At 37.7% G+C, this 26,666-nt stretch overlaps 1 protein-coding gene across 2 annotated transcripts in view; it reads right to left on the reverse strand.

The window, feature by feature from the left end:
• Positions 1-26,666, reverse strand: part of CDIN1 (CDAN1 interacting nuclease 1) — a 204,722-nt gene that overhangs the window by 65,436 nt on the left and 112,620 nt on the right. Inside the window, exons 9-11 of one of the 2 annotated variants that reach the window (XM_058666099.1) lie at positions 21,049-21,114; positions 20,371-20,476; positions 19,243-19,661 (exon numbers count right to left, since the gene is read on the reverse strand). In XM_058666099.1, the coding sequence (XP_058522082.1) occupies positions 19,601-19,661; positions 20,371-20,476; positions 21,049-21,114 (233 nt within the window). In that variant the 3' untranslated portion in view covers positions 19,243-19,600. Of the gene's footprint in view, positions 1-19,242; positions 19,662-20,370; positions 20,477-21,048; positions 21,115-26,666 lie in introns of those variants that run through there. The other variant, XM_004578193.4, reaches the window with a different exon arrangement.

Below are 26,666 nucleotides of genomic sequence, written 5' to 3' on the forward strand. Positions count from 1 at the left end.
AAAAGTTGTGTTTGAATCATAAAGATGAAGTAGGCAAAAGGTAGTGAGATTTCTACTGAAGCTACTCGTTGCAAAACCACAGAATTTAGATGGTATTTGCTTTTACATAAAACTAAAATGAAATGCTTATTACTAAGAAGATTCTAAACATTTACTATAAAACTTTAAAATATTTGTTTACTCATTATGTACAAATAACGGCAAAAATAAAATACTGTGTTATGCACAAAAGAGGAACGTTGAGACTTCACAGTATTTAAAATTTTTATGGTTCTATTTTCTTAGCGGAAGGGTCAAATATAAAGTGTCAATTTCAACTTGACAGTGTAAATATCTTGACGATGACTGAAATGATAGGTGTAGACATGTGTAGGCAGTGTATTTATAATTAACAGACAGAAAAATACATTTGAGTAGATGCCTGTGAGTTCTGTGAGGACAAAGATATCAAAGAAACTTATTTAGAAAACATAATTGACACAGATCTTGATATTGAGAGCGGTCTAAAGAAATTTTATATTCAACCATAAATAGATTAACAAATCTTAAGAGTTGCTGTTTTACCACCAGAAGCTTGTCAACTTCAAACCGTATTAGTTTGATAAAAACTACCAGTGATCAAGCTTAAATAATAAAACCTGAAGAGATGGCTAGCTGAATTAAAATGAAAATGTTTACAGAGAATCTCCAGTGGCAGACTGCCTCTTGATAAATGGCAAATCTTAAAAAAAAAAAAAAAATTGTGGGGGAAGGACAACTTTTTCTGGCATCAGAGCCCACACAGTCTTGATGTCACCATCTAAGGACCACTCATGGCAAATTAAAAACTTATTTATTTTACTAATCATGTCACTTATTACAGCAGCCGGGCAGTTACAGACGTAACTGCTGGACAAATTCAGATGTAAATCCTAGGTCGCCTATGAGTATTCATGACAAAGGCATATTTATCATTCAAAACAGAAGGACATAACTTCTTAATGTTCCTATCAAAAACTAGTGACAGATGTGATGCTTATCAAAGAACCGGTCAGAAGAACTCAAATGTTACTAATGTGATTAAGAAATTACTATGTCCTTCCTTAAAACCTGCCTAATATAATCACTTCAAGAAGTTTTAAATATATCATCTTATACAGATAGCTATAAGCTTAAAATTCTCAGACACAGCTCTTAAAATTACATTAGGATCCATTTTATCACAGCAAAAATTCCCCAAACCAAGATCAAACTGCCAGAATAACAGTTCCTCCCCATACAGGGATTTCCATGATTGGTACTAGCCTTCTCAATGATTATTTTTTTTAAAACCAGAAAATGAAGAGACAAAAAACCTAGCATCTTAAAATGAACAGCACACTTGTGAGATGAAATCAATTTTAGGAATTATACAGAATGCAAGATTTAAGACATGATACCACATTTATTTCTGACCTTTTGTGTCTTTTCCCTCCAAATACTCTCCAGATGAAACAGCACTTAAGAATAATTGTCCGTATTATAAGGTTTATTTAGAACCTTAATAACTAACAATGATTTCTGATAACTTTAGCATTTGTTACCATTTTGGAGAGTCCAAAAATAAACATAGCATTTTAAAGCAAAACAGGCAAATAAACAAACAAAAACCCAAGGGCATATAGAGTTGGAGCTATTGATACTATTTCCTCCCATTCCACTGATGAAGAGCTATCATCAGGGCTAACAGAAATCCAATTTGCAAGGCCCTGCTCGTTTGAGTGCCTTTCAAGATGTACAGGATTGGTAACCTTTCAGACCTACACACAAATGCCTCCTCTTCCAGGGCAAACGTATTTTAATATTGCTTATTGGGAAGTTATCACTACAAGATAGAGGCTGATCTGTTTCCTGAACTTTTTCAATCTTGGCAAAACATGTTTATGTTGATAAGCTTTTAAACAGTGGTGTACGATGAAAAAAAAACACACCAAAATAATATCACTACCTCCCGTACCTCCCCCTCTCCCATAGGAAGAAGAAAAGAATGACTTGTTCATTACAAAAATACACGGAGAGCTTAATTTTCCCTTTTGTAGGATCATCTTCCTTTGAATATGATGAGTACATAAAGTCATATGGTCACTCTTGGCATCTAGTATTCATACCATCTATGCTCTGCTAAGGAAGCTGTGTCATTAATGTGTCCTTGGTGTTAGATCAGTATGTGTGTTCCATTTCACCCTAATGAGTTGTACCTATACATGCATCACAATCCTCTTCTCACTAGCCAAAGTAACAACATTCTACTTGAAACAGTTATGTCCTCTTTTCTAAGAAAATACTTGCTTCTCACAGAGGAAGAGGTGAATATTTCAGTGGGCTTAATATTCAATATATTACAAGACTTTTGTGGAATAACAGAAATCTTTCACCTTTTAGCTCTTTTATGAAAAATTTACTGGATGCCTAATATATTTAATATTCAGTAGCATGTGAGAATAATTTTTATGCAACTCTGATAGTTAGAAAGATAGATAACTCAATTATTAGATCATCTATCAAAATATTCAGATGTATAAGAGGCTACTAAAAAGATTGATGACTGAGAAAGTCCACTGATTCTCTAGCCATCATATTCATGCATTTGGCCAGACAACATTTTTCGCTGCCTTCACAAGCAAGCTTCATTACCCATCACTCTACGGAAAAGAGTTTATTATGAGGCTGCCATCTTGGCAAGACTATTATTTAGATGATAAATGCTGAGGGGGAAAAAGTATGTCTACTTTTTTTTTTTTTTTTAAGAAAAAGATGAGCTTTTCTGACAGATAAAACAAACAGCATCTACATTTCTAATTAACTTAAATTTGGCAGATACAAATATAGGTCAGTTAAAGCTATGATGTTATCTTCTGTCTGAATTTTACCCTTAATTTGTAAAATGTAAATTAACTAATTAGAAGAAAAACAGCATGATTAGTGACAAAATGTTTCAGCTGGGTCTTTGCTTCTTGACATTTATGATCATCTATAATGAATTATTGCTTTTTAAAATAATTGATAGTATATACTTATTTCATCACCATGAAGAAAGAAATTTTACTAAGACTTATAGGAGAAGGCCAGGAGCCTTTTAAAACAATAGAACTTTGTGGTATACTTTCTGAAGAAAATATGGATAGAAAATACCATAGTAGCAGAAATAATGAGGCTAATTTATGCCTGCGTGCCAAGGGGTTGAATTTGGAAGAGCTGAATCTATATTACAAGTGACATTAAGTCACTTACAAACTCGGTTTAAAAGACTTCTGTGTTTGAAAAATTTGCCTTCGATAGAAGGGACTCTACTACAAGTTTAGGCTGTATTGAGGGTTTACTCCTTCTCTATCCTTTGAAATGGATTCTCTGTATATTCAATTCTCTGTATAAGGAATTAGTGGGACCTGTGGATTGGGGGCTTATAATGCTGCATGGAAAATAGTTACGAAAAGTAAAACATTTGGCTATTTGGATTTTAGCAGGAAAATCTTTCATTGTGAAGTTAAATTAATCCATGAAACAGATAAGCAAAAAAGATAGCTGTCAACTATTCTTATGTAGATAGATTATACAACAAGGAGTGTATCTAAAATGCCTGATATAAATGTCAATTAAACATTACATAACATCCTGGCAAGGGGAGGTGTATGGGGTTGGCCATGGTTTGGCAGCATGGGGTTATATGACCAGGCCTCGGGCAGCACAGTAGAATGCGACTGTCAGTTCTTACAGCACACAAATGTAGAAGTCTGATGTGAAAGAATACCAGAGAAAATGGAGCAGAAGCCTTGTAGTAATACACACCAAAGCTGGACACGCTCTGTTGGTAATGAGCATTGGTTTCCAGTGAAATGATAACACTAGAAAAGGTGGTGAGATTCAAATGAAGCTGTGTATTGTCCAAAGTATTACTGAGAAGTTCACCGGTGATGCAAAATAAGGAAGTAGTTAACACAATTAAGTACTTCAAAAATTAATTTTAGTTATGCCATGAAAATATTTATCTTGGATGAGAGTATCTTGATTTCATTTAGTAGACAGTTATCACATTTGGAAACAAAATGACTTAAAACACCATAATGACAAATATGTAAAACTCCCCATACTTTCTTTGGAAAAGCAATCTAGATGCTTAGAGAGTATTTGTTTTGACTAGCTGTGGAGATGGCAAGAAAAATCTCTCTGAAGAGTTGGCTTCTGATGAAAAAGAACGTCTTAACAAAGTACTTATTTTTAAATCTTAGAAATTCACTGAACATATTTACTGTCACTTCCACGTGACTATGGTAGTGAATTAAGAAACAATACAGGTATCAAAGCTCCATATCATAGTATATCAAGCTAATGCTGAAACTCATATTTTTACATGACAAAAATCCTCTTGTCACAACTCTGGTCTCTTTAACTCTACAACATTTTAATAAGTGATATACTTGCCATATAATTACTTTTCAAAAGTTATCTGAATTTTACCTTTATGAATGTTAATCTAATTTAAAGGTAGCTTCCAAATATTTGATCTCTGGTAAGTGTGCTTCTATTACAAAAATTAGGAAAAGGCAATATGATATACAGACCTAATTAAATATTTTTTCTCTTTCCAGTTATTAACAATCTCCATTCATATTTGTCATTCTGAAAAGCTAATTTTTGTTTTTAAATTGAAAGCATTAACCACTCTATGCCAGGGTTTTTACTTGGTGGTAACCTGAAAGAAAAGGCTACAAAATAAAAGGTAATCATTAAGATTCATTTAAATTCTTTAATAATTTTGTATTGAATGCAGCGCTTCATGTTGAGGAGCATGTTTATCTGCAGAAGAGGAGAAAGGCAAAGAAAAATAGAGTGAGTGTCAGGTATCCTGACCAAACCTGGGTCCCTCAGTGTTGCAGGAAGGTCAGACCCTTTCAGCATTGTACTGCTGTGTCAAAATACGTCAACAAACCATCACACCACAGGAAGAAGAATGACCTTTCAGCTCTTTATGTTTGGGCTGCTGATGGAGCTTTGGACATGGGGTATGTATGAATAGTTTTCCTAGCTGCTTGACAAATGCAACTCCCAAGGTTTCTTTCAAGAGTGATTGTTAAAGCCCTATGTTTTTTTGGTACAACTCTCTAAAACCAACACAACTCAAAGCCGAAACTCATGTGAGGGCAACTGACCCAAATAATCAGATCCAATGCATCCAGCTTAAAATTATTTCATAAATATTCAAATGTAAGAAATGTGGGTTGACAGAAGTCATTTGTTTTGACATTCATGAATATTGTTAATCAGTTTTGCAAACGTTATCATGCATGTCATTTTACGATTTTCTTTCTTCTCAACCTGTCCATAAAAAGGAAATTTCTATATTTCCTCTGTGAAAAGTCTTATTTCAACTATTTCAATTGCAAATGAAATCTACATCAATCGGTGTCATATCCAGCACTTGGAGTTCTTTCACATGGCACAGCTACAACTGGGCATCTGTGAATAGTCCAGTGGAAGTTATGTTTGACCTATATTGTTTTTCATTTCTAATTAATCACATCATTATTCTTCCCACCACCAATATTAAGACCACAAAAATTCCTTTGCTCAATAACAATTCATAAAATAACATTTTTACTGATTTGGCCAAATTCTACAAACTCTGTTTTTGTAATTTTCGAAAGTACCTATGGGTCCTTTCCATTTCCGCAGCTACCAATATAATTTAGGAATTAAAGGATTATTTCAAAATGGAAGAGTGTAACAGTGTTAGTGTTCCCATTTCCTACTTCTTGTTTATCTACTGCTACCAGAATTTCTATTCTTGAGCAAGATCCTGACCACACCATTCTTTTATTCAGAAACTTCCATTGCTTTTCAGCCCCTTAACACTGACCTGGGCACTTAACCTCTCCATGTCTGAACTATCTCACAAGGAAAGGAACTAAAATGTCATTACCTACTTTAGATGATTGTCATGCAGATCATACAAGCAAGTTCAACAGAGTTGGTGTTCAGTGTTAGCCATTTCGTCATTTACATGCATATTTTGTTCCCTCTATTAAACTTTTACTGACTATTATGTGTTTTGCAATATATCATTTTTTAAACTCATCACAGAAGGAAAACATTTACTGAGTTTAATAACATGTTTGTACCACTACTGATGGACCAGTGTGCTAGAACTTACTGCACTGTAATGTGCAGAGCTGAAAAAATTCATTTCACATTACAACAATTAAAGACAACTGGCATATGGTTTTACATATCTGACCTATATTCAATGTCTTCATTTCTATCACATTCATCATCAATATGGAGTGCTTTCATATTAGTATAGCTAAAGCCATCAAGGATGACTAACAGTTTCTAATTCATATAAGTTGATGAGTTATTTGAATCCTTAAAAAAATCATCTTGATGAAATAAGGAATTTTGTTCTATTTTAAAAATAATGAACACTTTCAGCGAATTACCAGCCATGCAAGACAAACCAAAAACTGGTGAGATGGTGGCTGTTAGTAAAGTTGCTAGCAACAAATGGCAAGAAAATGGCAAAAATGAATTTAATAAAGACAGGAAGGAAGGGGTTAATGAGATAACCTGCTTTTAGAATCCTGTGTGAGAAAATAAGGGTAATAAAGCACAGGAAACATCTCAGTGTTTGACTCAGGTAGTAAAGGGGTTAAAAAAAGAGAATGAAAGTGACAGAAAACTTAAGAGTCTATCGTAAGGCTTTAAGGAAGGAATAAACAAAGCTCAAATGAATATGATTGGTTTGTGTTAATGGATAAAAGGAAATCAAAGGAAGGGATTTAACTTTTATAAGAATATGGCAGTGGTAAACATCCTTTGATTCAAACTTTTAATTGATTCTGGAAGTCATATTCTTATATAAAGTAGACACCATACAAATTTCTCTTTTATGAGAAGCATATGAGACATGCAAATTGTCTTCATGATTCATTTTCTATATTCCACATGTAGGAAGGGAATGCGCAAGGGCAAACTAGGGCAACACAACCTCGTCACCTGTAAGTCAGCCATCCCAAATGATTCCTGCATGATAGTAGGCAGCAGAAGGTACTCAGAAGTAAATAACATTTATTATAGGAGAGACAGAAGGCAAAACTGCTGTGGACAGGCTACCCTGTACCAAAAGATGGTCTGTCTGCTTTTAGTTTAAGAGAAGCCTTAACTGAATGTTACCAACAGACAACCAATGAGTGATGTTTTCTACAACCCTATGCTAATTATGCAATTTTTGGTCTCGATCATACCAAAGCCACACCATTTTTCTTTTTGGAAAAGATGATTGAAAAATCTCATTCTAATTCCCATAAGCCTGTGAGAGAGGCAGAATACATCTCACTCAGAAACATACACACACACACACGCACACACACACACATCTCACAAGAAAGAAAAAAAAAGACTTGGATGCTTGTACTGTACTCTCACAGATTATTCTACTAAATTTTAAGTGACATAATCCATAAATTAAATGGCACAAGTAGGATTAAAGGTGTGTCCTAAATAATACAAACCAGTTTGTAATCTGTTAAACCATGAGGTAAAAAAATAATTTAGAGATTTCATCCTAGAATCAACATAACAGAAATTAACTTCAGTCTCTTCTGGAAAGAATCCCCTTCCTGATCCCAATAGATAACAAAATAATTTTTTGAACACTGGGCATCAAATAATGAAGGGCTGTGATCCTCCAGTGAGGAGACCAGAGGTGAGCTTTTTGATTTTTCTAGCATTTTAGTTAGAGGGAGTTCAAGGGTATGAATTCAGGCTAAAGTGTAGTGGTCTCTCCATACTGAGGAAGTACAGCCAAGTCAACGGGTAGGTAAAGGCAGGGAGTATCTGAGGGAAGAAGTGCAGCAGCAGAAAACTGCAGAGACAGATTTCCAGAAGCCTGCAGTGGTTCTCCTTTCCGTATACCACACAGTGCTGAGGAAAGTGTGCGCGTAAATATACACACTGATCCACAAAGCATGTGTTCTCCGCAACCCCTGAATGCTTGAAATTACAGGTAGTACTGCATCCGTACATGTTTTTTTTCTTTTCATCAATATGCCCTGAAGCATTGCTAAAATAGAATCAGTTATCCTGTCTTTCCATGTTTAATGGACTGGTACTTCCTTTGGGCTACTACTGTTGCATTTTGGGGCAATTACTAAGTAAAAATAAAAGTTCCTTAAACAGATAATGGGCTAGTGTGGTAGCCTAGTGGCTAAAATTCCCGCCTTGCATGTGCTGGGATCCCCTATGGGGGCTGGTTCATATCCTGGCTGTGCTACTTCCCATCCAGCTCCCTGCTTGTGGCCTGGGAAAGCAGCAGAAGATGGCCCAAAGCCTTGGGACCCTGCACCCAGGTGAGAGACCTGGAAGAAGCTCCGGGCTCTTGGCTTCAGCTCAGCTCAGCTCTGGCATTGCAGCAATGTTAGGAGTGAACTAGTGGACGATCTTTCACTCTGTCTCTCCTCTGTAAATCGGTCTTTCCAATAAAATAAATAACTCTTTCAAAATTAATTTTTATATCAATACAAGAACAATTAGTGAAATGAAAAACTGGTTCATTTAGAAGACCAATAAAATTGACTAATCTTTTCAGACTTGGATGAAAGAAAAATGACAAGGATCAAGAATACAAATGAGAAAAGTGACATCAGTATAGATTATAGATATTAAAAAAATCATAGAACATTTTTTTAATGTGTTAAGATGTTTTGAAATTTAGATGAAAAGACTAAACTTTGAAAAGACAAAATAAGAAAGCTCGTGCAATGGGGAAAAAGTAACCTGAATCCCGTCATTTATTAAGAAACTGATTTAAACACAGAAATGGGAAGACTCAGAAAGAGGGAGAGAGTGAAAGAGAAGGGGCCCAAGCACCTGGCCCATCTTCCACCAGTTTTCCCAAGCGCATTAGCAGGGAGGAAGCTGGGTAAGAAGTACAGCAGCCTGTATTCAACTGGTGCTTAAATGGAATGCTAGAACTGCAGGTGATAACCTTACCTCACTTTACATCACAACACTGGGCCCAAGAAAGTGATTTTTTAAAAAAGATTTATTTATTTTTATTGCAAAGTCAGATATACAGATAGAAGAGGAGAGACAGAGAGAAAGATCTCTCTTCTTATGGTTCACTCCCCAAGCATCCGCAATGGCCAGAGCTGAGCCAATCCGAAGCCAGGAGCCAGAAGCCTCTTCCAGGTCTCCCATGCAGGTGCAAAATCCCAAGGCTTTGGACCATCCTTGACTGCTTTCCCAGGCCACAAGCAGAGAGCAGGATGGGAAGCGGGATGCCGGGAATAGAACCAGTGTCCATATGGGATCCTGGTATGTTCAAGGTGAGGACTTTAGCCATTAGGCCACCACGCCGGGCCTGAAAGTGATTTTATGGTTTGAAACTTTCCCACAAATATCAAAGGTTCAGGTAGTTTCACTGGGGGATTCTACCTAGAAAGAAACTATAACTATTCTGTACAAACTGGTTAACAAACAAACAAAAAACCTTATGCTACCAAACCAAGAAAGTTGAAGAAGGAAAAAAAAGTCCCAGACATCTACTTCTCATGAATACAGATGCAATTATTTAGAAAACTTTAGTAAATCACATCCAACAAAAGATATAAAGGTATTGTTTTATGATCATTTTATCTTAGGAATGTAAAGTTTGTTCTAACATTTAAAAATTCACTATTTTACCTCTGCTGGTTAACTTCATAAATGGCCACAATGGCCAGAGCTGAACTGATCCAAAGCCAGGATCTAGGACCTTCTTCTGAGTCTCCCACATGGGGTACATGGTCCCAAGGCTTTAGGTCATCCTCCTCTGCTTTTCCCAGACCACAAACAGGGAGCTTGACTGAAAGTAGAGCAGCTGGAACACCAACTGGTCCCTGTATGGGATGTTGGCACTACAAGGCATAGTATTAGTCAGTTGAGCCATAAAACTAGCACCACGATATGATCACCTTAATAGATGCAGAATAAGCACTTGACAAAATCTGACATTCAGTTATGATTAAAAACTCTCAGAATATTAGGAATATAAAGGATTTTCTCAAACTGAAATACATGCCTATAAAATCCTATACCTAACACTATTCTTTTTTCTAGATGTATTTATTTACTTTGCCTTTTTATTTAAAAGGCAGTTATGGACAGACTGTGAGAGAGAGAGAGAGAGAGAGAGAGAGAGAGAGAGAGAGAGAACTTCCGTGTGCTGTTTCACTTTCCAGATGACTGTGACTGTCTTAGTGGGGCTGCGCTGAAACCAGGAGGCAGGAACTCCATCTAGTCCTCACAGGTGGGTGACAGGGATTCAAGTACTTAGGCCATCTTCTACTGCTTTCCCAGGCACATTAGTAGGGAGCTGGATTGGAAACGGAGTAGCAAGGCTTGAAATGGCATTCAATATATGGGCTGCTAATATCACAGGCAGCAATTCAAGGTGTTGTGCCAACACTGGCCTCTAGAACTACTCTGAATGATGAAAGATAAAATGCCTTCTCTACAAGATCAAGAGCAAGACAATGATGTCCATTTGTGCTATTATTCACTCTTAAAAATTTTACTTAAAAGGCAAGGGGACAGGGAGAGAGACAGACAGATACACATGGATAAGGGAGGGTGAGGAGAGAGGGAAGGAGAAAGGAAGGGAAGAAGGAAGAGAGAGAGAGAGAGAGAGAGAGAGAGATATCCCCCATTAAATCATTCCTCAAACAGTTGCAATACCAGAGTGGGCCAGGCCAGAGACAAGAGCCAGAAACCAATGTCCCAAGTAGTGTCTTAACCAGTGTCACAAGTATACCCAGATACTGAGTTCCAACTGACTAACACAGTGACTGTAAGCATTTTCTGAACTAAACTAACTTTCCTTAAGAAGCAATTATTCTTCTCATTTGGACTCTGGAAACAGATATGCTTAAACTCATAGGGTTTGAGGCCCCGCGCCGTAGCCTAGCAGCTAAAGTCCTTGCCTTGAGTACACTGGGATCCCATATGGGCACTGGTTCTAACCCTAGCAGCCCTGCTTCCCATACAAGCTCCCTGCTTGTGGCCTGGGAAAGCAGTCAAGGATGGTCCAAAGCCTTGGGACTTTGCACCTGTGTGGGAGACCTGGAAGAGGCTCCTGGCTTCTGGCTTTGGATCGGCTCAGCTCCAGCCACTGTGGCCACTTGAAGAGTGAACCAATGGATGGAAGATCTTCCTCTCTCTCTCTCCTCTTCTATATGTATCAGACTTTGCAATAAAAACAAATAAATCTATAAAACAAACCCTAGGGCTAAGGCAAATCAAAATAAAGAAGTAACCTTCACTGTTAGATCCAGATTAACATCACTATTTAAAATTTTCAAAATAAAATACAAACTCACAAACTACAGGCCCCACTATACACAACTTAGTCAGTTCTTCAGGGGGTACAGTGCACATAAATGCAGTACCCACATGATTTAAACATATGATGAAGTTTGAGAATCACTGCAAAAGACCTCAGTGCCATGTTAGCATTGATTTAAAGCTGATCTCCACCATTCTACAATTAGTCTCAAAATGATTTGGTATTTTTTAGGTTCTTGACGCCAATTGTACTCTAGACTTCAATTCCAACTGGTGGACTCTGTGACTGACTTCTCATCCTCTGTGGATGACTGTGATGATCCACTTCTGTGATTAAGATTTCAGTATCTGAGTTACAGAGACAGAAATTAATTTGCTCCCTTTTGCGAGGACTAAACCAGGTCAAACCAAGAGACAGGATTTTTCCCCAGGTTTCCCTTGGTGGAGGCAGGGCTCTGACGACTTGGGCCATCCTCCACTGCTTGGGCCATCCTCCACGTCTGTTTGGTTTCCTTTAACTCTTTGATGTAACTCATTCAACTTCCTCAACAACTATCTCTTTATTACAAATATCACCACAAAGATCAAAACTACATTTGTTGTTTAGTTGTATTTCTAAAGTCATCCTTGACACCAATGAACAAAAGCAGAAAATAAGAATTCCTTGTTTTCACATATGAGACACACACAAAAAAATGGTATCCAACCATTAGAAGAAACCATTCTTGCTAGAATATACAGGAAATACCTTCCTCATCCTTATCGAATTACACTGGCTAATCAAAGAGTCAAGTGTTTGTCTGGAACAACGGAACTTAAGCATCTTATAACCAACTCCATTGTAAAAGACAGAAAAGCAAATGATTACATTTTACCTTGCTAGGAGCCCTCTCCAGTGCGTTTGCTAATTATTAGTCGATCTGTTTCTTGTTGCTGATGACTACTTGTTAGTGTACACGCATTTGTGCCTTCAGAGGCTGCTGTAATTGAGGGTTTGCAAGAGCTGCTATTGCTGAGGCACATACTCCAACTTAAGACAGATGTAATCAGCCTTGTTTTTAACAAGACTGAAATAACTGGGAATCTGTGATTTGCCTAATTGCAGGCTTCCTGAAACTATCTTAATACGGAAAAAACTGTGGCCATCCTCTGAAAAATACCTTTCTCCACTTTAACTGCTTGGCAATCCTGTTCTAAATGCCTCTCCTCTAAAGTTATTACAGACTAGGGAAACCAATCACTAGACCATTGAGCAAATAACTGATCTTTAAAAATATATACACTTAGAAGTAAGAACTAAAGTCAAATCAATTCTTGTGGCAAAAGGGATTAGTTCAGTGTTGCTTCTAGGAGGGCAGACTCTTTGGAGCCAAAGGTTCAAAAACCTGACAGATGGAACTAAGCTCTGAATCTTTCCAGTGATACATAAATATGATCACGACTGTATTTCCTCTTGTGCTCTTCTTCCTTTACATCCTAACACCAGTACAAAAAAATAGTTTTGAAAAATATTCATGTTTGCTTCCTTTGATATTATCCTTTATACCTGCTCAAGAAGGGTCTGGGCACTGGACTCAAGACTTACATGACCCTGCTCTGGACTCTCTGACCATATCCCAACCTATCCAAGTGAAGAGTCTTCATGGCCAAGTATATGTCCCCATCTGATGCCTGACACCAACCCCATGTTACTGTACACTCACTCCATGTAGCAGGAACCTTGGACCTTTCTTAACAGAATTCTAAGTCCACTCCCAGGGCCTGTATAAGCCCATAGTGCCCTCAGGTTCAACCACCTGATTAGTGTGCGGGCTCCCACAGTGTCTCCCTCTGGCCTGAGAGAAGTGGTTGGTGGGAATGAAACTGTGGAGTTGATGTCTTAGGAGGGCAGGATGGAGCTGAGGATGGCAAGAGAAGGGAGGTGGGCTGTGCAGTGGGACCACCTATTGCTGCAGTACTGCATGCATCCTGGAACTCCCAGGAGTCTGGGATTTCTAAATGCAAATCTGAACCTCCAGCTCTTCATGTGGGATGGGATATATTTTATTTAATGTCTCTTAACTTGAAATATAACTTTAAATATTTAGACACATGGTATATAGGTCTCCATCTGTACTCTTGCCCCAGGCCCAGTTTCACGCATCCTCTAAAGAAACTAGAGATTATCCTCTGCTCAGGATTTCCAAGGCATTCCATGTCACATTTCAAGCCAGAGAACTGGCTGTAGTTTTGAGAATGCAAATAATCAACATAAAACTATAAATATTTATCTAAAAAAACTATAAAATACATTTTGCCATTTGGTTATCAGTTATTTTCTATTTTAAAACTCTTCATGCAAGTATACTTATGCTACATTTTATAAAATCTACAAAAGCTTGTACATCTAAAAGTCTAAAATTTCAGAAAAATAAGATTTTTATCACTGGTCTTAGATGGCATTCTCAAAGTAAAAATCCTGGATCTGTTGCAGTTAAATGGCACCATTTCTTCCACAACAGTTTGTTTTAAATATTTATTTATTTATTTGAGATGGAAGGAAATAGGCAGACTAAGGGAATGAGAGGCAGAGAGATGCAACAAACTCTAATTTACAGGTTCACTCCCCAGAATACAATTCTGGTTCCTATTTGGACAGCAGGAAACCAATTACTTGTGTACTCCTGCCTTCCAGGGTTTGCTTTGTTAGGAAACTATAGCCAGGAACGAGAACCAGGGATCGAACACAGGCACCATGACATGTAAGCATCCTACATACCATGCTAGACAACTGTTCCCATAGTCCTCAACCACTGATTCAAAACATTCTTGTCTGTCAGGCTTCAGCAAATTCATTCATTTTAAATTCTGGGCATGCATAGATTGATCAAACAAATAGATAATATGCAAATAAATATTCATTGGAGGAAGGGGATGAGAAAAAAATTTCGAGGAACATGATATAATTACTAGCAGAACATGAGAGGGACATAATACTCAATCTTTGAATGCAGAAATATTTCTCAGAAATGCCACTGAACTAAATGCTAAAATTAGCCGATTGTTTATCTGGCAAGACTATCAGAAAATTGCAATCAGAGCACTTCTAAATTCTACCAGACAGTGATACACAGGAAAATAATATTTGACTGCCAATCACTGTGAAAGTGCCTCACATGCATTAATATCTGACCTTCCCTACCACAGGCCATGAAGGTAACCCATTTTATGGAGGAGAAAACAAGTCTTGGAAAGGTTCTATGAGTTTCTGTAGTCATGAAACCAGGAAACGGCACAGCCTGGAGTCAAATCCAATAGACTTTGTGTTACTTCAAAGATCACAAAAGTGGAAAATCACATTCAAAGAAACTGCTTCATTCTTTCAAGCAGAGAATCTTAGGCCTTTCTAAGCAGAGAAGTGCATCTGTGCAGTGCACTTGGCTTTCCACAGACGCTACTGATGATCTGATGATGATGTGCCTGAATGTGCCCAGATGGCACACAGCAGGCTGAACTTGCGGATATGATTTCCATGTTCTTGATCAGCAGCTGTTGGGTACTGTTAATGTGCTTTATAGCATTTGGTTTCTTGTCAAGTAAGGTCACCCAATATTCTCAATATTTTCACACACTTGCCCACTTTATCGTCTATCACCAGACCTAAGTTTAAAGTGACAGGCACTCGTCTCCTTTAATACTGTAAGACCAGAGACTTTGGAGTTTTGAGTAATTCAGCCAAGGTTTATACTTGGGTTGGGATCTACTTCTAAGAAAGGCAGCTTATGATCTAGTAATTCTGATTTTGGGAATGGTGTCTGAATTGAAAAAATTTCAAGATAGGTGTGGCTAAAGGAACTTTCTGATGATTTGACAACTGATGATATGGCAGTTAGAAATAATAATATAAAAGGGAAAGCTCTTTAAAATTATTTTAAAAAGATTTATCTATCTTTATTGGAAAGGTAGATACACATAGAGAAGGTGACAGAGAGAAAGAACTTTCGTCCCTTGATTCACTCCCCAAACGGCCGCAACGGCCAGAGCTGAGCTGATCCAGAGCCAGGAACCTCTTCCAGGTTTCCCACGCGGTTGCAGGGTTCCAGAGTTTGTGCAGTCCTCTACTGCTTTCTCATACCACAAGCAGGGAACTGGATGGGAAGCGGAGCAGCCAGAATATGAATTGGCACCCATCTGGAATTCTGGTAAGGAGCCTAGCTGCTAGCTACTGTGCTGGGCCCAGATTTTTAAAGTGTTGTGTTTTTTTTTTTTAAAGATTTATTCATTTTTTATTACAAAGTCAGATATACAGAGAGGAGGAGAGACAGAGAGGAAGATCTTCTGTCTGATGATTCACTCCCCAAATGAGCGCAACAGCCGGTGCTGTGCCAATCCGAAGCCGGGAACCAGGAGCCTCTTCCAGGTCTCCCACATGGGTGCAGGGTCCCAAAGCTTTGGGCCGTCCTCAACTGCTTTCCCAGGCCACAAGCAGGGAGCTGGATGGGAAGCGCGGAGCTGCCGGGACAAGAACTGGCGCCCATATGGGATCCCGGCACATTCAAGGTGAGGACTTTAGCTGCTAGGCCACGCCAAGAGGCCCAAAAGTGTAGGTTTTTTTTTTTTTTTTTAAATGTTGCATTATGTTACACAGTTTCATAGGCTCTGGGATTCCCCCATCCTTTTCCTGTGCCCTTCCCCCATGGTGGATTCCTCCACCTTGTTGCAGTATTATAGTTCAAATTCAGTTGAGATTCTTTCGTTGCAAACATATGCCAAGCATAGAGTCCAGCATCTTATTGTCCAGATAAATTCAACAGCTTCTTGGGGAGACCATCTCTGGTCCGAAGGCAGGGCTGGCAGAATATCATCCCGATCAATTAGAAGCTAAAGTGTGTTTTTAAAAGTGATTTGAGAGGCAGAGAGATGGAGAGAGAGAGAAGACAGATGTATGGATAAATCAATTTTCCATCAGCTGCTTTCAAGTAGTGTCTGAATCAGGGCTGAACGTCTAGGCTGGGCTATAGTCAAGGTCTCTCATGTAGGTGGCAGGAATCCCATTACTAGAGCCATGTCTGCTGCTTCCAGGGTTTACACTGAAAGGAAGCTGGAATTACCAATCAAAGCCAGACACTCCATTGTAGGAGGTGGGTTCCTTGCCTACCAAACTAAATGTTCATTCCTGAGAAAGCTCTTTTAAAAAAAAAAAGCTTGTATTCAAATAAGCAGATTACTGTTCATATAATGTTTAAAAGTATATTTTATTTGTTCTATCAATGGAGGTAAGGATTATGATGAGAAAGCAAGGGTTATACAAGGTAGACCGCAGGGTTAGGGAAGGTTTCCCCAAGGAGTGGACTGTTGAGCAAAGGTCTCAATATGGTGAGGACACAGCTATGTGGAGATTAAACTAAACAGAATGTCAAGCAGAAAGACTAGCTAGAAAGACATCAAACAGTTCCAGGAAGACCAAGAAAGCCAGTGTGGCTGAAGAAGTACAGGGGAGAGAAAGAAAGAGCGTAAGTGAAGGGAGATGGGTATACAGGGAGGGACCTGGGACTGGAAGCAAAACAAATCATTACAGGACTTGAAACATTGCAGTATACAGTCTGAACCTTATTGTAAGTGTGATGGGAACTCACTGAGACCTTCTGAGTAGGGAAGTGACATAACCCAATTTATATTTTCCAAGAGTTGCTTTGGCTGGGCTAGGAATGTTGACTTGAGGCTGTAAAAGTTGACACGAGATTAGTGTGGAACTAGAGCAACTGAGTGAAAGATGCCAACAGCCCAAGGTGACAGCATTAGAGGTGTTAATAAATGACATGCTTTGAAATGTAGTGAGAACAGAGCTGGAAGAACTCACTCATGGATCTGTGATCTTACAAAGGATTTTGATGGAATGTCTCGACAAACTGCCATGATTAGCTGAACTGGGAGGTAAAATGGGAGTAATGAGACTGGGAAGTAGAAATCAAAAAGATTTTAGTTTTGGACCTGCTGAGTCTGGGACAGCTGTCAGAAAAACTTGAGGAAATACTAACTGGACAAACACTTAAGCGCTCAGGGGAAATACTAGGGTTAGAGGTAATAACTATCAGAAAGCAGGGCAGACATGGTAATACAAAGCACCAGGACCTAAAGGGATCCCTGAAAGGTCCTGAAGGAAGAGTGTAGACAGAGGAGGGCAGAGGGCTGGGCATTAACTTCCAGGTATTTTCAGACTAAGCACTGGAAAGTATAAGAAGAGCCAGCAGAGGAGACTGAGTATGTGTTAGACATGAGGGTTTAACCCTAGAGGAAAATGCTGTCTTGGAAGCCAGGAGCAGACAATGTTGTAATAAATAAGAACGGAAGATCTACCATGTCAAAAGTGCTGAAATGTTTAGTGTGACTATTAATGTATTATAAAAGAACCATACATAAGTTTTAATTATAGAATTAGAGGCTCTACAGTTATTTCTACGTTATTCTAAAAAATTAAAAGTCTTATAAAAATAACCTTTCCCCCTTCTAATTTGATAGGTAGACATAGAGAAAGAGAGAAAGAGAGAGAGCTGTTTTATCCACTAGTTAACTTCAAATGCCTGCAAAAGTCACAGACGGGTCAAGCCAAGGCCAGGACCCAGAATCTCCATCTGAGCCTCCAAGATAGGTCAGGAACCCAAATACGGGAGCCATCATCTGCTGCCTCCCAAGGTACACAATAGCAGGAAGCTAGATTGTCAGCCAAACACAAACCAGGAACTCTAACATGGAACACAGGGGATCCAAGTAGCAACTTCACCACTGCAACATATCACCATTTCTAAAATCCACTCTTTAATTTGAAAATAATGTGATAATTAAATAATAGTTTTTATATTAATCAGAAGCTTATCACACAAATAAAGCAATTAGCCAACCAGTAGCCCCCTTGACAGGCTTTCCACAGATAGCACAGAATTTCTTCTCACTCTGATGAGTTCTAGCCACTGCTCTGAGTGGGGTTGAGATGAAAATGTAGACTTCTGTATTTTCTCAAAGGACTCACTTTTTTTGTAAAAATGTCCCGCTGCTGATAAGAATGTGTCATTATCATAACCCAAAATTTATATCCAAGTAAATGCCTTTGTTTTATTTTGAATTTGGGTACCACTTGGATATTTTGACATCCCTATTGATATTCAAAGACTTGAGTGACTTCTGTGTAAGGTTGTTTCCTCCTTGAATAATCTGAACCATTAAAACCAAGGCTGACCTTCCCTATCAAACGAGTGATGCCAACCTACCAGGTATCTATTCAAAGGATGTGTTCAGGGAATGTAAATCAATAGTTTAAGTAAAACATTATTATGATAAAACAGCAGAATGCAACAAAATAATATAAAAATCCAGCCCAAAGGAAAACCATCAAATTATCTATCACTCAGACCCCTTTCAGTAATGTCAATAATCCACAATCCACCAACACAATGACTAGAATATTAATCCGTCTCTAAATGGTGAGTGCTAGGTACACAGTGGGTAGAGTTGAGTTGTTTTGAAAAGAAGATATGCTTTCAGAATTTTCAAAAAGGCCCAACTATTTGGGATTCAGTTTGTAATTGTTTCTTATCTAAAATCTGACCACTACCAAAAGTGGGAAAATGTCTCAATGAATACTGATAGAGTTGATTGGCTTTTAACATCTGTTAGTAACCTGAACTTATGCAATTTGATTTTCTTGTCATTGCTTTTTTTTTCATACTATCAAAAATGATGCTTTCTTTACTATTTCAAACTCATCATAAAATTGCTAAAAAATCTAAAATTCAATTTGTCACATTACTGCTAATTTGAATAATGGCTGAATAAAACACAGGAAACGCTGAAGCAGCATTGATTTCTAAAACATTTTGCGCTTTCCTCCTCCATCCCTGTAAAGTAAAGCTTGGATGCCACGCGCAATTACACAAGAAAATCAAGAAAGCCATTACGTTCAGCATTTTGTCATGATCATTGTTACCATGGCAAAAAGTAGGCTTAGTTTAGCACAGCTGCCATAGGCGAGGTCTGCTGGCTTTTTGCAGAGCTGAACAACAATATAATGCCAAATTTGCAGCTTATCACTCCTAATGCCCTGCAACGAGGACAATGCTGTTGTCCACAGATGCTGCTGCCTGAATCCGTACAATCTGAACCAGTGTTCTCTTATTGTTGTATTCTTGCTGCTAGTCCGTGACTGGACAACACAGCACTTAGGAAGGTTACCATCTGACTTACCTCTTGTTCGAAGGCAGAAAAGCTGTGGTGTGAAAACTCAAGTCTGCGATCATAGAAAAAGCCAAAGTTTCAACAGTTGCGTTGTAAATGACAACAGCATTGTTCTGGAACTAGTACAGGGTTGGGAGTGGGAGAGCAATGTCTGTCTGTGATAATGTGCATTGGATGGTATAGTATTTTCTCACTTTGAGTATTAGCTTAGTTGTTTGTGATGTGTGAATAAAAGTAAACTTCCTTGTGAGGATTAGTTGAAATAATCAGTAGGCCTAGGCATGTGGTGGGTACTCAACAAAACAGCCACTCCTGTGCCCATCCCTTTCTTAGTCACTGACATTTCCGTATCTTCTGGAATGCTGACAGAAGCTGGTAAGGAAACTGTTTTCCCCGGTTAGCAGCAGATGACTGTCATGTATGAGACTGCTTAGATATGGTCCTCAGAAACCTGAGGATGGGTCATTTTTTGGTGACCTAACAGTAAGCATACGTTTCATATGAAAAGAATAAAAATCCAGTATCAATATCAAAATTTATAGCACATTTCATTGTCCATATTTTAAATGATACCAATGTTATCACTGTAAACTTGAGATGGGGCCTATAAGAATTTTGACCCCACACATAGATTTTTAGCTTTAAAAAATGAAGCAATATTACGAAAGCCGAGAAGCTTAAATTATCTGTAAGGAATACATTAATCACGACTCCATATTTACTTGGAACAAAGGCAACTAGCATTTTTACCAGCTAAACAAAATATTTCTTCTAATGAGATTTCAGCAGAGTATCGTTCATCTTAAGAGAAAAATAATGGGACCTTACCTATTCCAGTAGCTCCAGAACTGGTCATGCAGGTAGGCGTGGTGGCTACATTCATCACCAAATGAGGCTTTGCTTTCAATCCAGTGAATTATGTGCCCTTCTACAGCTAAGGGACAAAGCATTACTAATAGATGGAGAAGGGAAGATTGAAAATTCTCAACTCTGCACAGGCCTCTCTGGGCTTCACATTAATAAGCTGAGGTTTAGTTCCTACCATCCTCTATGGATTTAATTATAACACAACACACTGTAAAAGTTTGTTACAGGGAACATTTATGTTGCAATCATGTCCTTTTGCTTTCATTATATTTTTCAATGAAAGTATCTCTCCTGGTCTGGAGACTGACTATAATTCGGCAAGTGACATATCAAACAGAGCGTGATAAGCATGACTTTTCAACAAAATGGTGCTTTAAAGCACTAGGTTGCAAACGCAACCAAGATGTCTTTACAAGTCATATTCATTCTCAGATGTATGTTAGTTACGGCATAGATTCCTTATGAATCTATTTCTTTTGCTATTTTAAGATGATCATTTCCAACTAGGTTACCCTTTAAGCTAATCAACACTGTTATCATTTTCCAGTACTAACACATTAACAACACCCCCTCCAAATATGGAAAAAATATATCCTATTTCTTTATAAACAAAGCTACATCATAGTTTAAAAGACTTACCGACTGGTACTTGTAAAATAAAGTCTGGTGTTTTGTCATAACCCTTTGCACGGAGCTGATCTTCGTCTACAGGAAGAACAAATACCATTACTTATAACAGTATCCCATTAACAAGACAGGATTATAATTGCTTTTCTTTCTTAAACATGTGTAAAAATTGCTAATGCACTCATACATGTCTTTTTTATACATTCAGTGCTGTGTCAGAATAAATGAACTTTCTTAACAAACCTGAAGATACATATAAAAATGCTCTTTGTCCCTTCTGCATTTTATGTCTTTTTTATAAACATCATTAATTCAAGCTGTCACATGCTACCTTTTTTTATAATTGAAAACACTCAAAATAAAGAAATAGACTTACAGATTGAAAGGAAAGGATTTCACTCCCATAAACATCACTAATGTTATCAGCCAATATTGACAATTTACAACAAGGCACAAGCACAGTGGCCTTGGCAATTATGAAACAAATGCTTTCCCTAAAGCAATTAAGAAAGCTTAGTTTCAATTAGTGAAACTATTTCTGTTCTCAAGAAAGGGACAAGGACAATGAAATCACCACAAAGAATTAATGATCTTGTTTCATTCTTTTTGCTGTACCATTGTTTCTGGCATTTATGAGACTTTTAAAGCTAACAATATGTAATTCTAAAAGAGCAAACAGGCTTCAAGATTTTTTTTTAACTGAGTCTGATTACTCAATCCTCTGTAAATATCAATGAACCATTTAGGAGGAAGGAAAAAAGAAAAATAGGAACCTGACAAAGTTGGGAAAGAACTGGCAAGGTGCTTGCCTTGAAAATCCTCCAATATGTTCTCAATGCTGTCCTTGACTTCTAATGGCATTACAATGCGATTTCTGAAATGGGGAGTTCTCCATTAGATTTTGGAGTGACCTGGTCATTCAATTCCAGACATGGCTTTCTGTCTTCACCCAACCTCAACTAATGGCCCAACCAAGTAACAAGGAAGGCTGTGTGGTCTGTTAACACCTACTGGGCTGTTGACATTGTCATGCATCCCATTCGCCTTCCTGCATCACCTTTGATTAAAATTAATGGCCCATTCCCAGTGTTGGGTAACTTATTTCCAATCCATTTGTCAGTCCAAGACAGTGGTTTCATGGCCAATGTTCAGAAACTCTGTTTTAGAACACTCTTGTGTGTATCTTGAAAGGTCAGCATTTTAAACGTAAATAACCTTTTAATGACAGGGTACATATTTAAAGTAGATATTTAAGTTAAATTTTGTTAAAATGTCAATGTGCTTAAAATATCCAGAATTCAAAACTATTCCCTTTTCTTGAAATATAAAAAATTTTAAAGAAACTGTTGAGAAAATAAAGTAAAAATTGATGTAACTTTAAAAACAAAACAATTTGGAAACAGGGCTATAGACACATCACACTGGAAAACTTTCTAACTGTACTCTGACCACAGCAAGAATGTTTAATTGAAAAGACATTTATTAGAAGCAACTCCAGCACCTTGAAGTGATGTTTTAGGTAGCTGATGATCAGTTTTAAAAGCTGGGTTGACCTTAAAATAGATTAATATTTTATTAAAAGTATCCTAGCTTGATCTACCTTTGCAGATGCTAAAATCTGTTTCAGAATGAAAAATGATTATGTTTCTGACATCAAATCAAAACAAAATTTTAGAGGTCACCAAGCAAACTAACTATACATGGTAAAAATCTCTTTAAAAGGCAGACAATGCATTCTTGTCCACTGCACCAAAATCACTAATACACAACACTCACAATCTACATTGCATGACTTAATTAATGTGCAAATAAGATAAACCCAAACCCCGAGACTTAAACATCAAGTGAGGCTGGAGGACATTTTTCATTTTTTTTGGAGAAAACTTCAAAGTCCAAGTGGTGCATGCTCTCACTTGCTCTCTCTTCCTCTCTCAGACACTCCTCTGTTTCTCTCACGATAAATTTGACCTAGTACACAAAGGATAGTATCTAAAAGCCTGTATCATTACTAGTGACATCAGATTTTTATTTTTCAGAGGAAGAGATTGGTCCTCACATCTGAAATATTCTATATTGGGCATCTTTTCCTTCCTCTATTTACTAAACTCATTGCTTTTCCTCCTGTTTCAGTTTTCATGTTGTTTTGTTCAGTTTTGATTTACCATCTTGGCTCCCAGACCTTGAAAACTTCTTACCTGTAGGTCAGTTCACACTGCTTTCTTGCTGCCTCATTACCACTCTGCACAAACCTGCCTCTCACATTCTGGGCTTCATGGCATTGCTCTTAGGACAACAATGTTCCCTTTTCATTTTTAAATTTCTTATTTGTTGTCCGACTCTCAGCAACATGTTCTCTGCACATGCTTAATGTTCAAAAGAAGAGATAGTTGAATAAAGGACAAGTATATATTTAAGAATATACATGTTTTCTGTAAAGCCTATCTAGGCTGATAATTCTCTTTCCTGATTCAATTCACCACACATCAGCAAGGCACAGAGCTGCCAAACTTGACCTAAAGTTTAAGGTTTTATTTATGACCTTTGCGATTGGTTTTCTTCCTTAGTCCCAATAGTCTGAATTTAAGGTACACCTTCGTGCTAAAGAAAAGGACTATAACCCTTTCCTGAACACTGATGAGAAAAATGTCTTGATTTTTCAGTAATCTTTAGTATTTTATTTTTAAAAATTTGCTTTGAGTGCTTACTTATTTTTCATCTACTTGAAAAGCAGAGACAGAAAGAGGAGGGGCATGGAAAAAGAAAGAGAGAGAGAGAGAAAAAGAGAGAGAGAATCTTCCATCTACTGCTTTACTCTCCAAATGCCTAAAAAAAAATCTAGGGTTGGAATAGACCTAAAGCAGGAACCAGGCACTCCATCAGGATCTCCACTGTGGGTGGCAGGGGAACTTAAACTATCACTTGCTGCCTTCCAGGGTGCATTAGCACAGAGCTGGAAGTGAAGTAAGACTCAAAGTGGCATTCTGATTTGGGATTCAAGCATACCCAATGTTGCCTTAACTCCCGTACCCTGTCTACCTCAGTTGTTTTCATATTCTAAAACAATCATGTACTTACCCATTTCATAAAGTTTGGTACAATTTCTTTTTTTTAAGGATTTATTTTATTTTTATTGGAAAGTCAGACATACAGAGAGGAGGAGAGACAGGAAGATCTTCCATCCTATGATTCACTCCTCAAGCAGTTGCAATGGCCGGAGCTGTGCCAATCCAAAGCCAGGAGCCAGAGCTTCCTCGGGGTCTCCTGTATGTGGGAGCAGGATCCCAAGCTTTGGGCTGTCCTTGACTGCTTTTCCAGGCCACAAGCAGGGAGGAGAATGGGAAACGGGGCTGCTGGGATTAGAACCAGCGCCCAGATGGGATCCTGGCACATGCAAGGTGAGGACTTTAGCTGCTAGGCTACTGTGCTGGGCCCAAAGTTTGGTACAATTTCACACCAACCTGTGCCTAATACTACAATTGGGTTACTAGCTGGACTTCCTCTATAGTCAGCTTTGCCATTTATGTCATTAATGTTCTTTTATTAATTCATATATACGCAAGTGAAAGGTACATATGATTAAAATCCAAGTGGAAACTAGATGTTTAGGTAATGTTTTTTTTTCCTTGAAGAAAAAAAGTAAGAATAACATTTGAAAGGGAAAAGAAAAAATAGTGATAGAATAAAATAGCACTTTCAGTTTAACTTTCTCAAATGATTAGGAATGGATATGAAATCAAAATTTGAATCCTGTAACCCTGCCTCATCCAGGGAATATGGCAAATTCTAGTTTAAAATCTGACATATTTCATTACTATTCAGTTTAATATCATAATTCAAATGTTCATGATCAAAATACACGTGTCTATCACTTAGAGGCAAACTGGATAGCCTCCAGACTCACAAATTTAACTTTTCATATAATGACTACCTAATGAAACATACTATTTCTGAGTATGTGAACTCCTCAATTTGTACATGAACAAAGTAGCCAAGTAGGTAAGTGATGACCCCAAGCTTAAACAAACACCTCAAAGTAATAAAGGTGTAAGACAGATGTCCATCAAGTTCCAATTGGTTCTACTAGGCTATTCAAGTATTAATTAGGAAGTGGTGCTGGGACATTCTTATTTTCTTCCTCGAACATTCTGAAGCCCATGACGGTGGCTGACTATTGGTCAGGCGTTATTTTACATGACACTTGCCTGCAGAGGAGATGAACTAAATAATTTCTTGATTTCTCACACTCCAATGGTCCTCTCACATTTAACTTAAAATCAATAAGACTGCATCACAGCTAAAACTGATGCTAATTTTTCTTTCCCAAAACAACACAGACCTTCATTTATTTGTAAGTTGTCAGGCTTGTCTTTAGAGGGTATTTTTAAAATGGAATTACAGATGGTAAAGAACATTGTGAAAGTTTAATTTCTCTGGCCTTTGAATTACCCTCTCCTCCAAATACCCAAAATATCCAAAGCAATTACGCACTAATTACACAATCTCTTCTTTCCTTTTTTTTTTGTTTTTGTTTTAAATAAAGGGATGATTTTGAGTCAGTGAACAAAACACATGTGAAACTAGTTAACATATACTTAAGAAGCGTAGAGGGCATGAGGAATATCAAGGTTTTAGATCTTTTGTTTGATTGGTTTTATTAAAAGCTTTAAAATGTAAGAAATATGGCTGTTCACCCCCCCAAAAAATCATATAAAGTTTCAGTTTACAACATTTGAAACTGAAAATTACCTTCTGATTTGCTTTTTTACCCATAAATTTCTCAAAAGGTATCTAAAAGGCAACATGATTAAAATATATTTATGATCAAAAGTGTCCTTTTAGCACCCATGATATTGTGGAAGGCAAAAAATCTGAGATAAGCACAATTTAAAAATACAGCCTATTTTTTCTACTCAGCAGTTTACATTGTATGTGTGTGTTTGTGTGTGTATATTTTTCCCCCCAACAGTGTTCAATTTAATACTTGGAACTATAATCTTTGTCCTCCAAATTTTTATATTCCCGGAGCTCACGCTGCACAGCCACTGCTATACAATTTTAGAAGTTAGCAAAGCCTTCAGTAACAGATGTTAGTGTGAAATGCAAACCTTGTGCAAAGGTACACAGAACAGAGATATGCATTTAATGGGGAAACTGGTGAAACAGATAAATGAAATCTTTATGGGACCCAAAATTTCATTACAACCATTAGTTTCAACCTTTTCCCCTAAAGCCTCTTATCAAAGCCACTAATAAGGACTGCAACTGACTGCTCTGACCTTGTCCTTTGCTTATGTCTTTAGGGGACAATACCAGTGGAAACCGAAGTGCCCTAAAGATAGGAAACAAATGGGAGGTCAAGAAGCTGCAGTAGTGTAAAGAGAGGCTAGGTAGGCTAATCCCTGCTGACTGGTGGCTGTGGACACACAGAGGAAATGATTATCAACCACAAAAAGACTTATCTTTATTTGACACCAAGTCATCCTCAATCCTTTCAGTTTGTTGCCACTAAGAAGAGACATATCAGCTGGTGGAGCAAAGAGCTGTTGGGAAGACCAGCCGTGATGTAAAACCTAAGGCTAATTCCTTTTTAACACAAGAGGACTGGATGAAAATGAAAGCCCTTTCTAATG

Source organism: Ochotona princeps, chromosome 6 (genome assembly GCF_030435755.1).
Source record: "Ochotona princeps isolate mOchPri1 chromosome 6, mOchPri1.hap1, whole genome shotgun sequence".
Lineage (NCBI taxonomy): Eukaryota > Metazoa > Chordata > Mammalia > Lagomorpha > Ochotonidae > Ochotona > Ochotona princeps.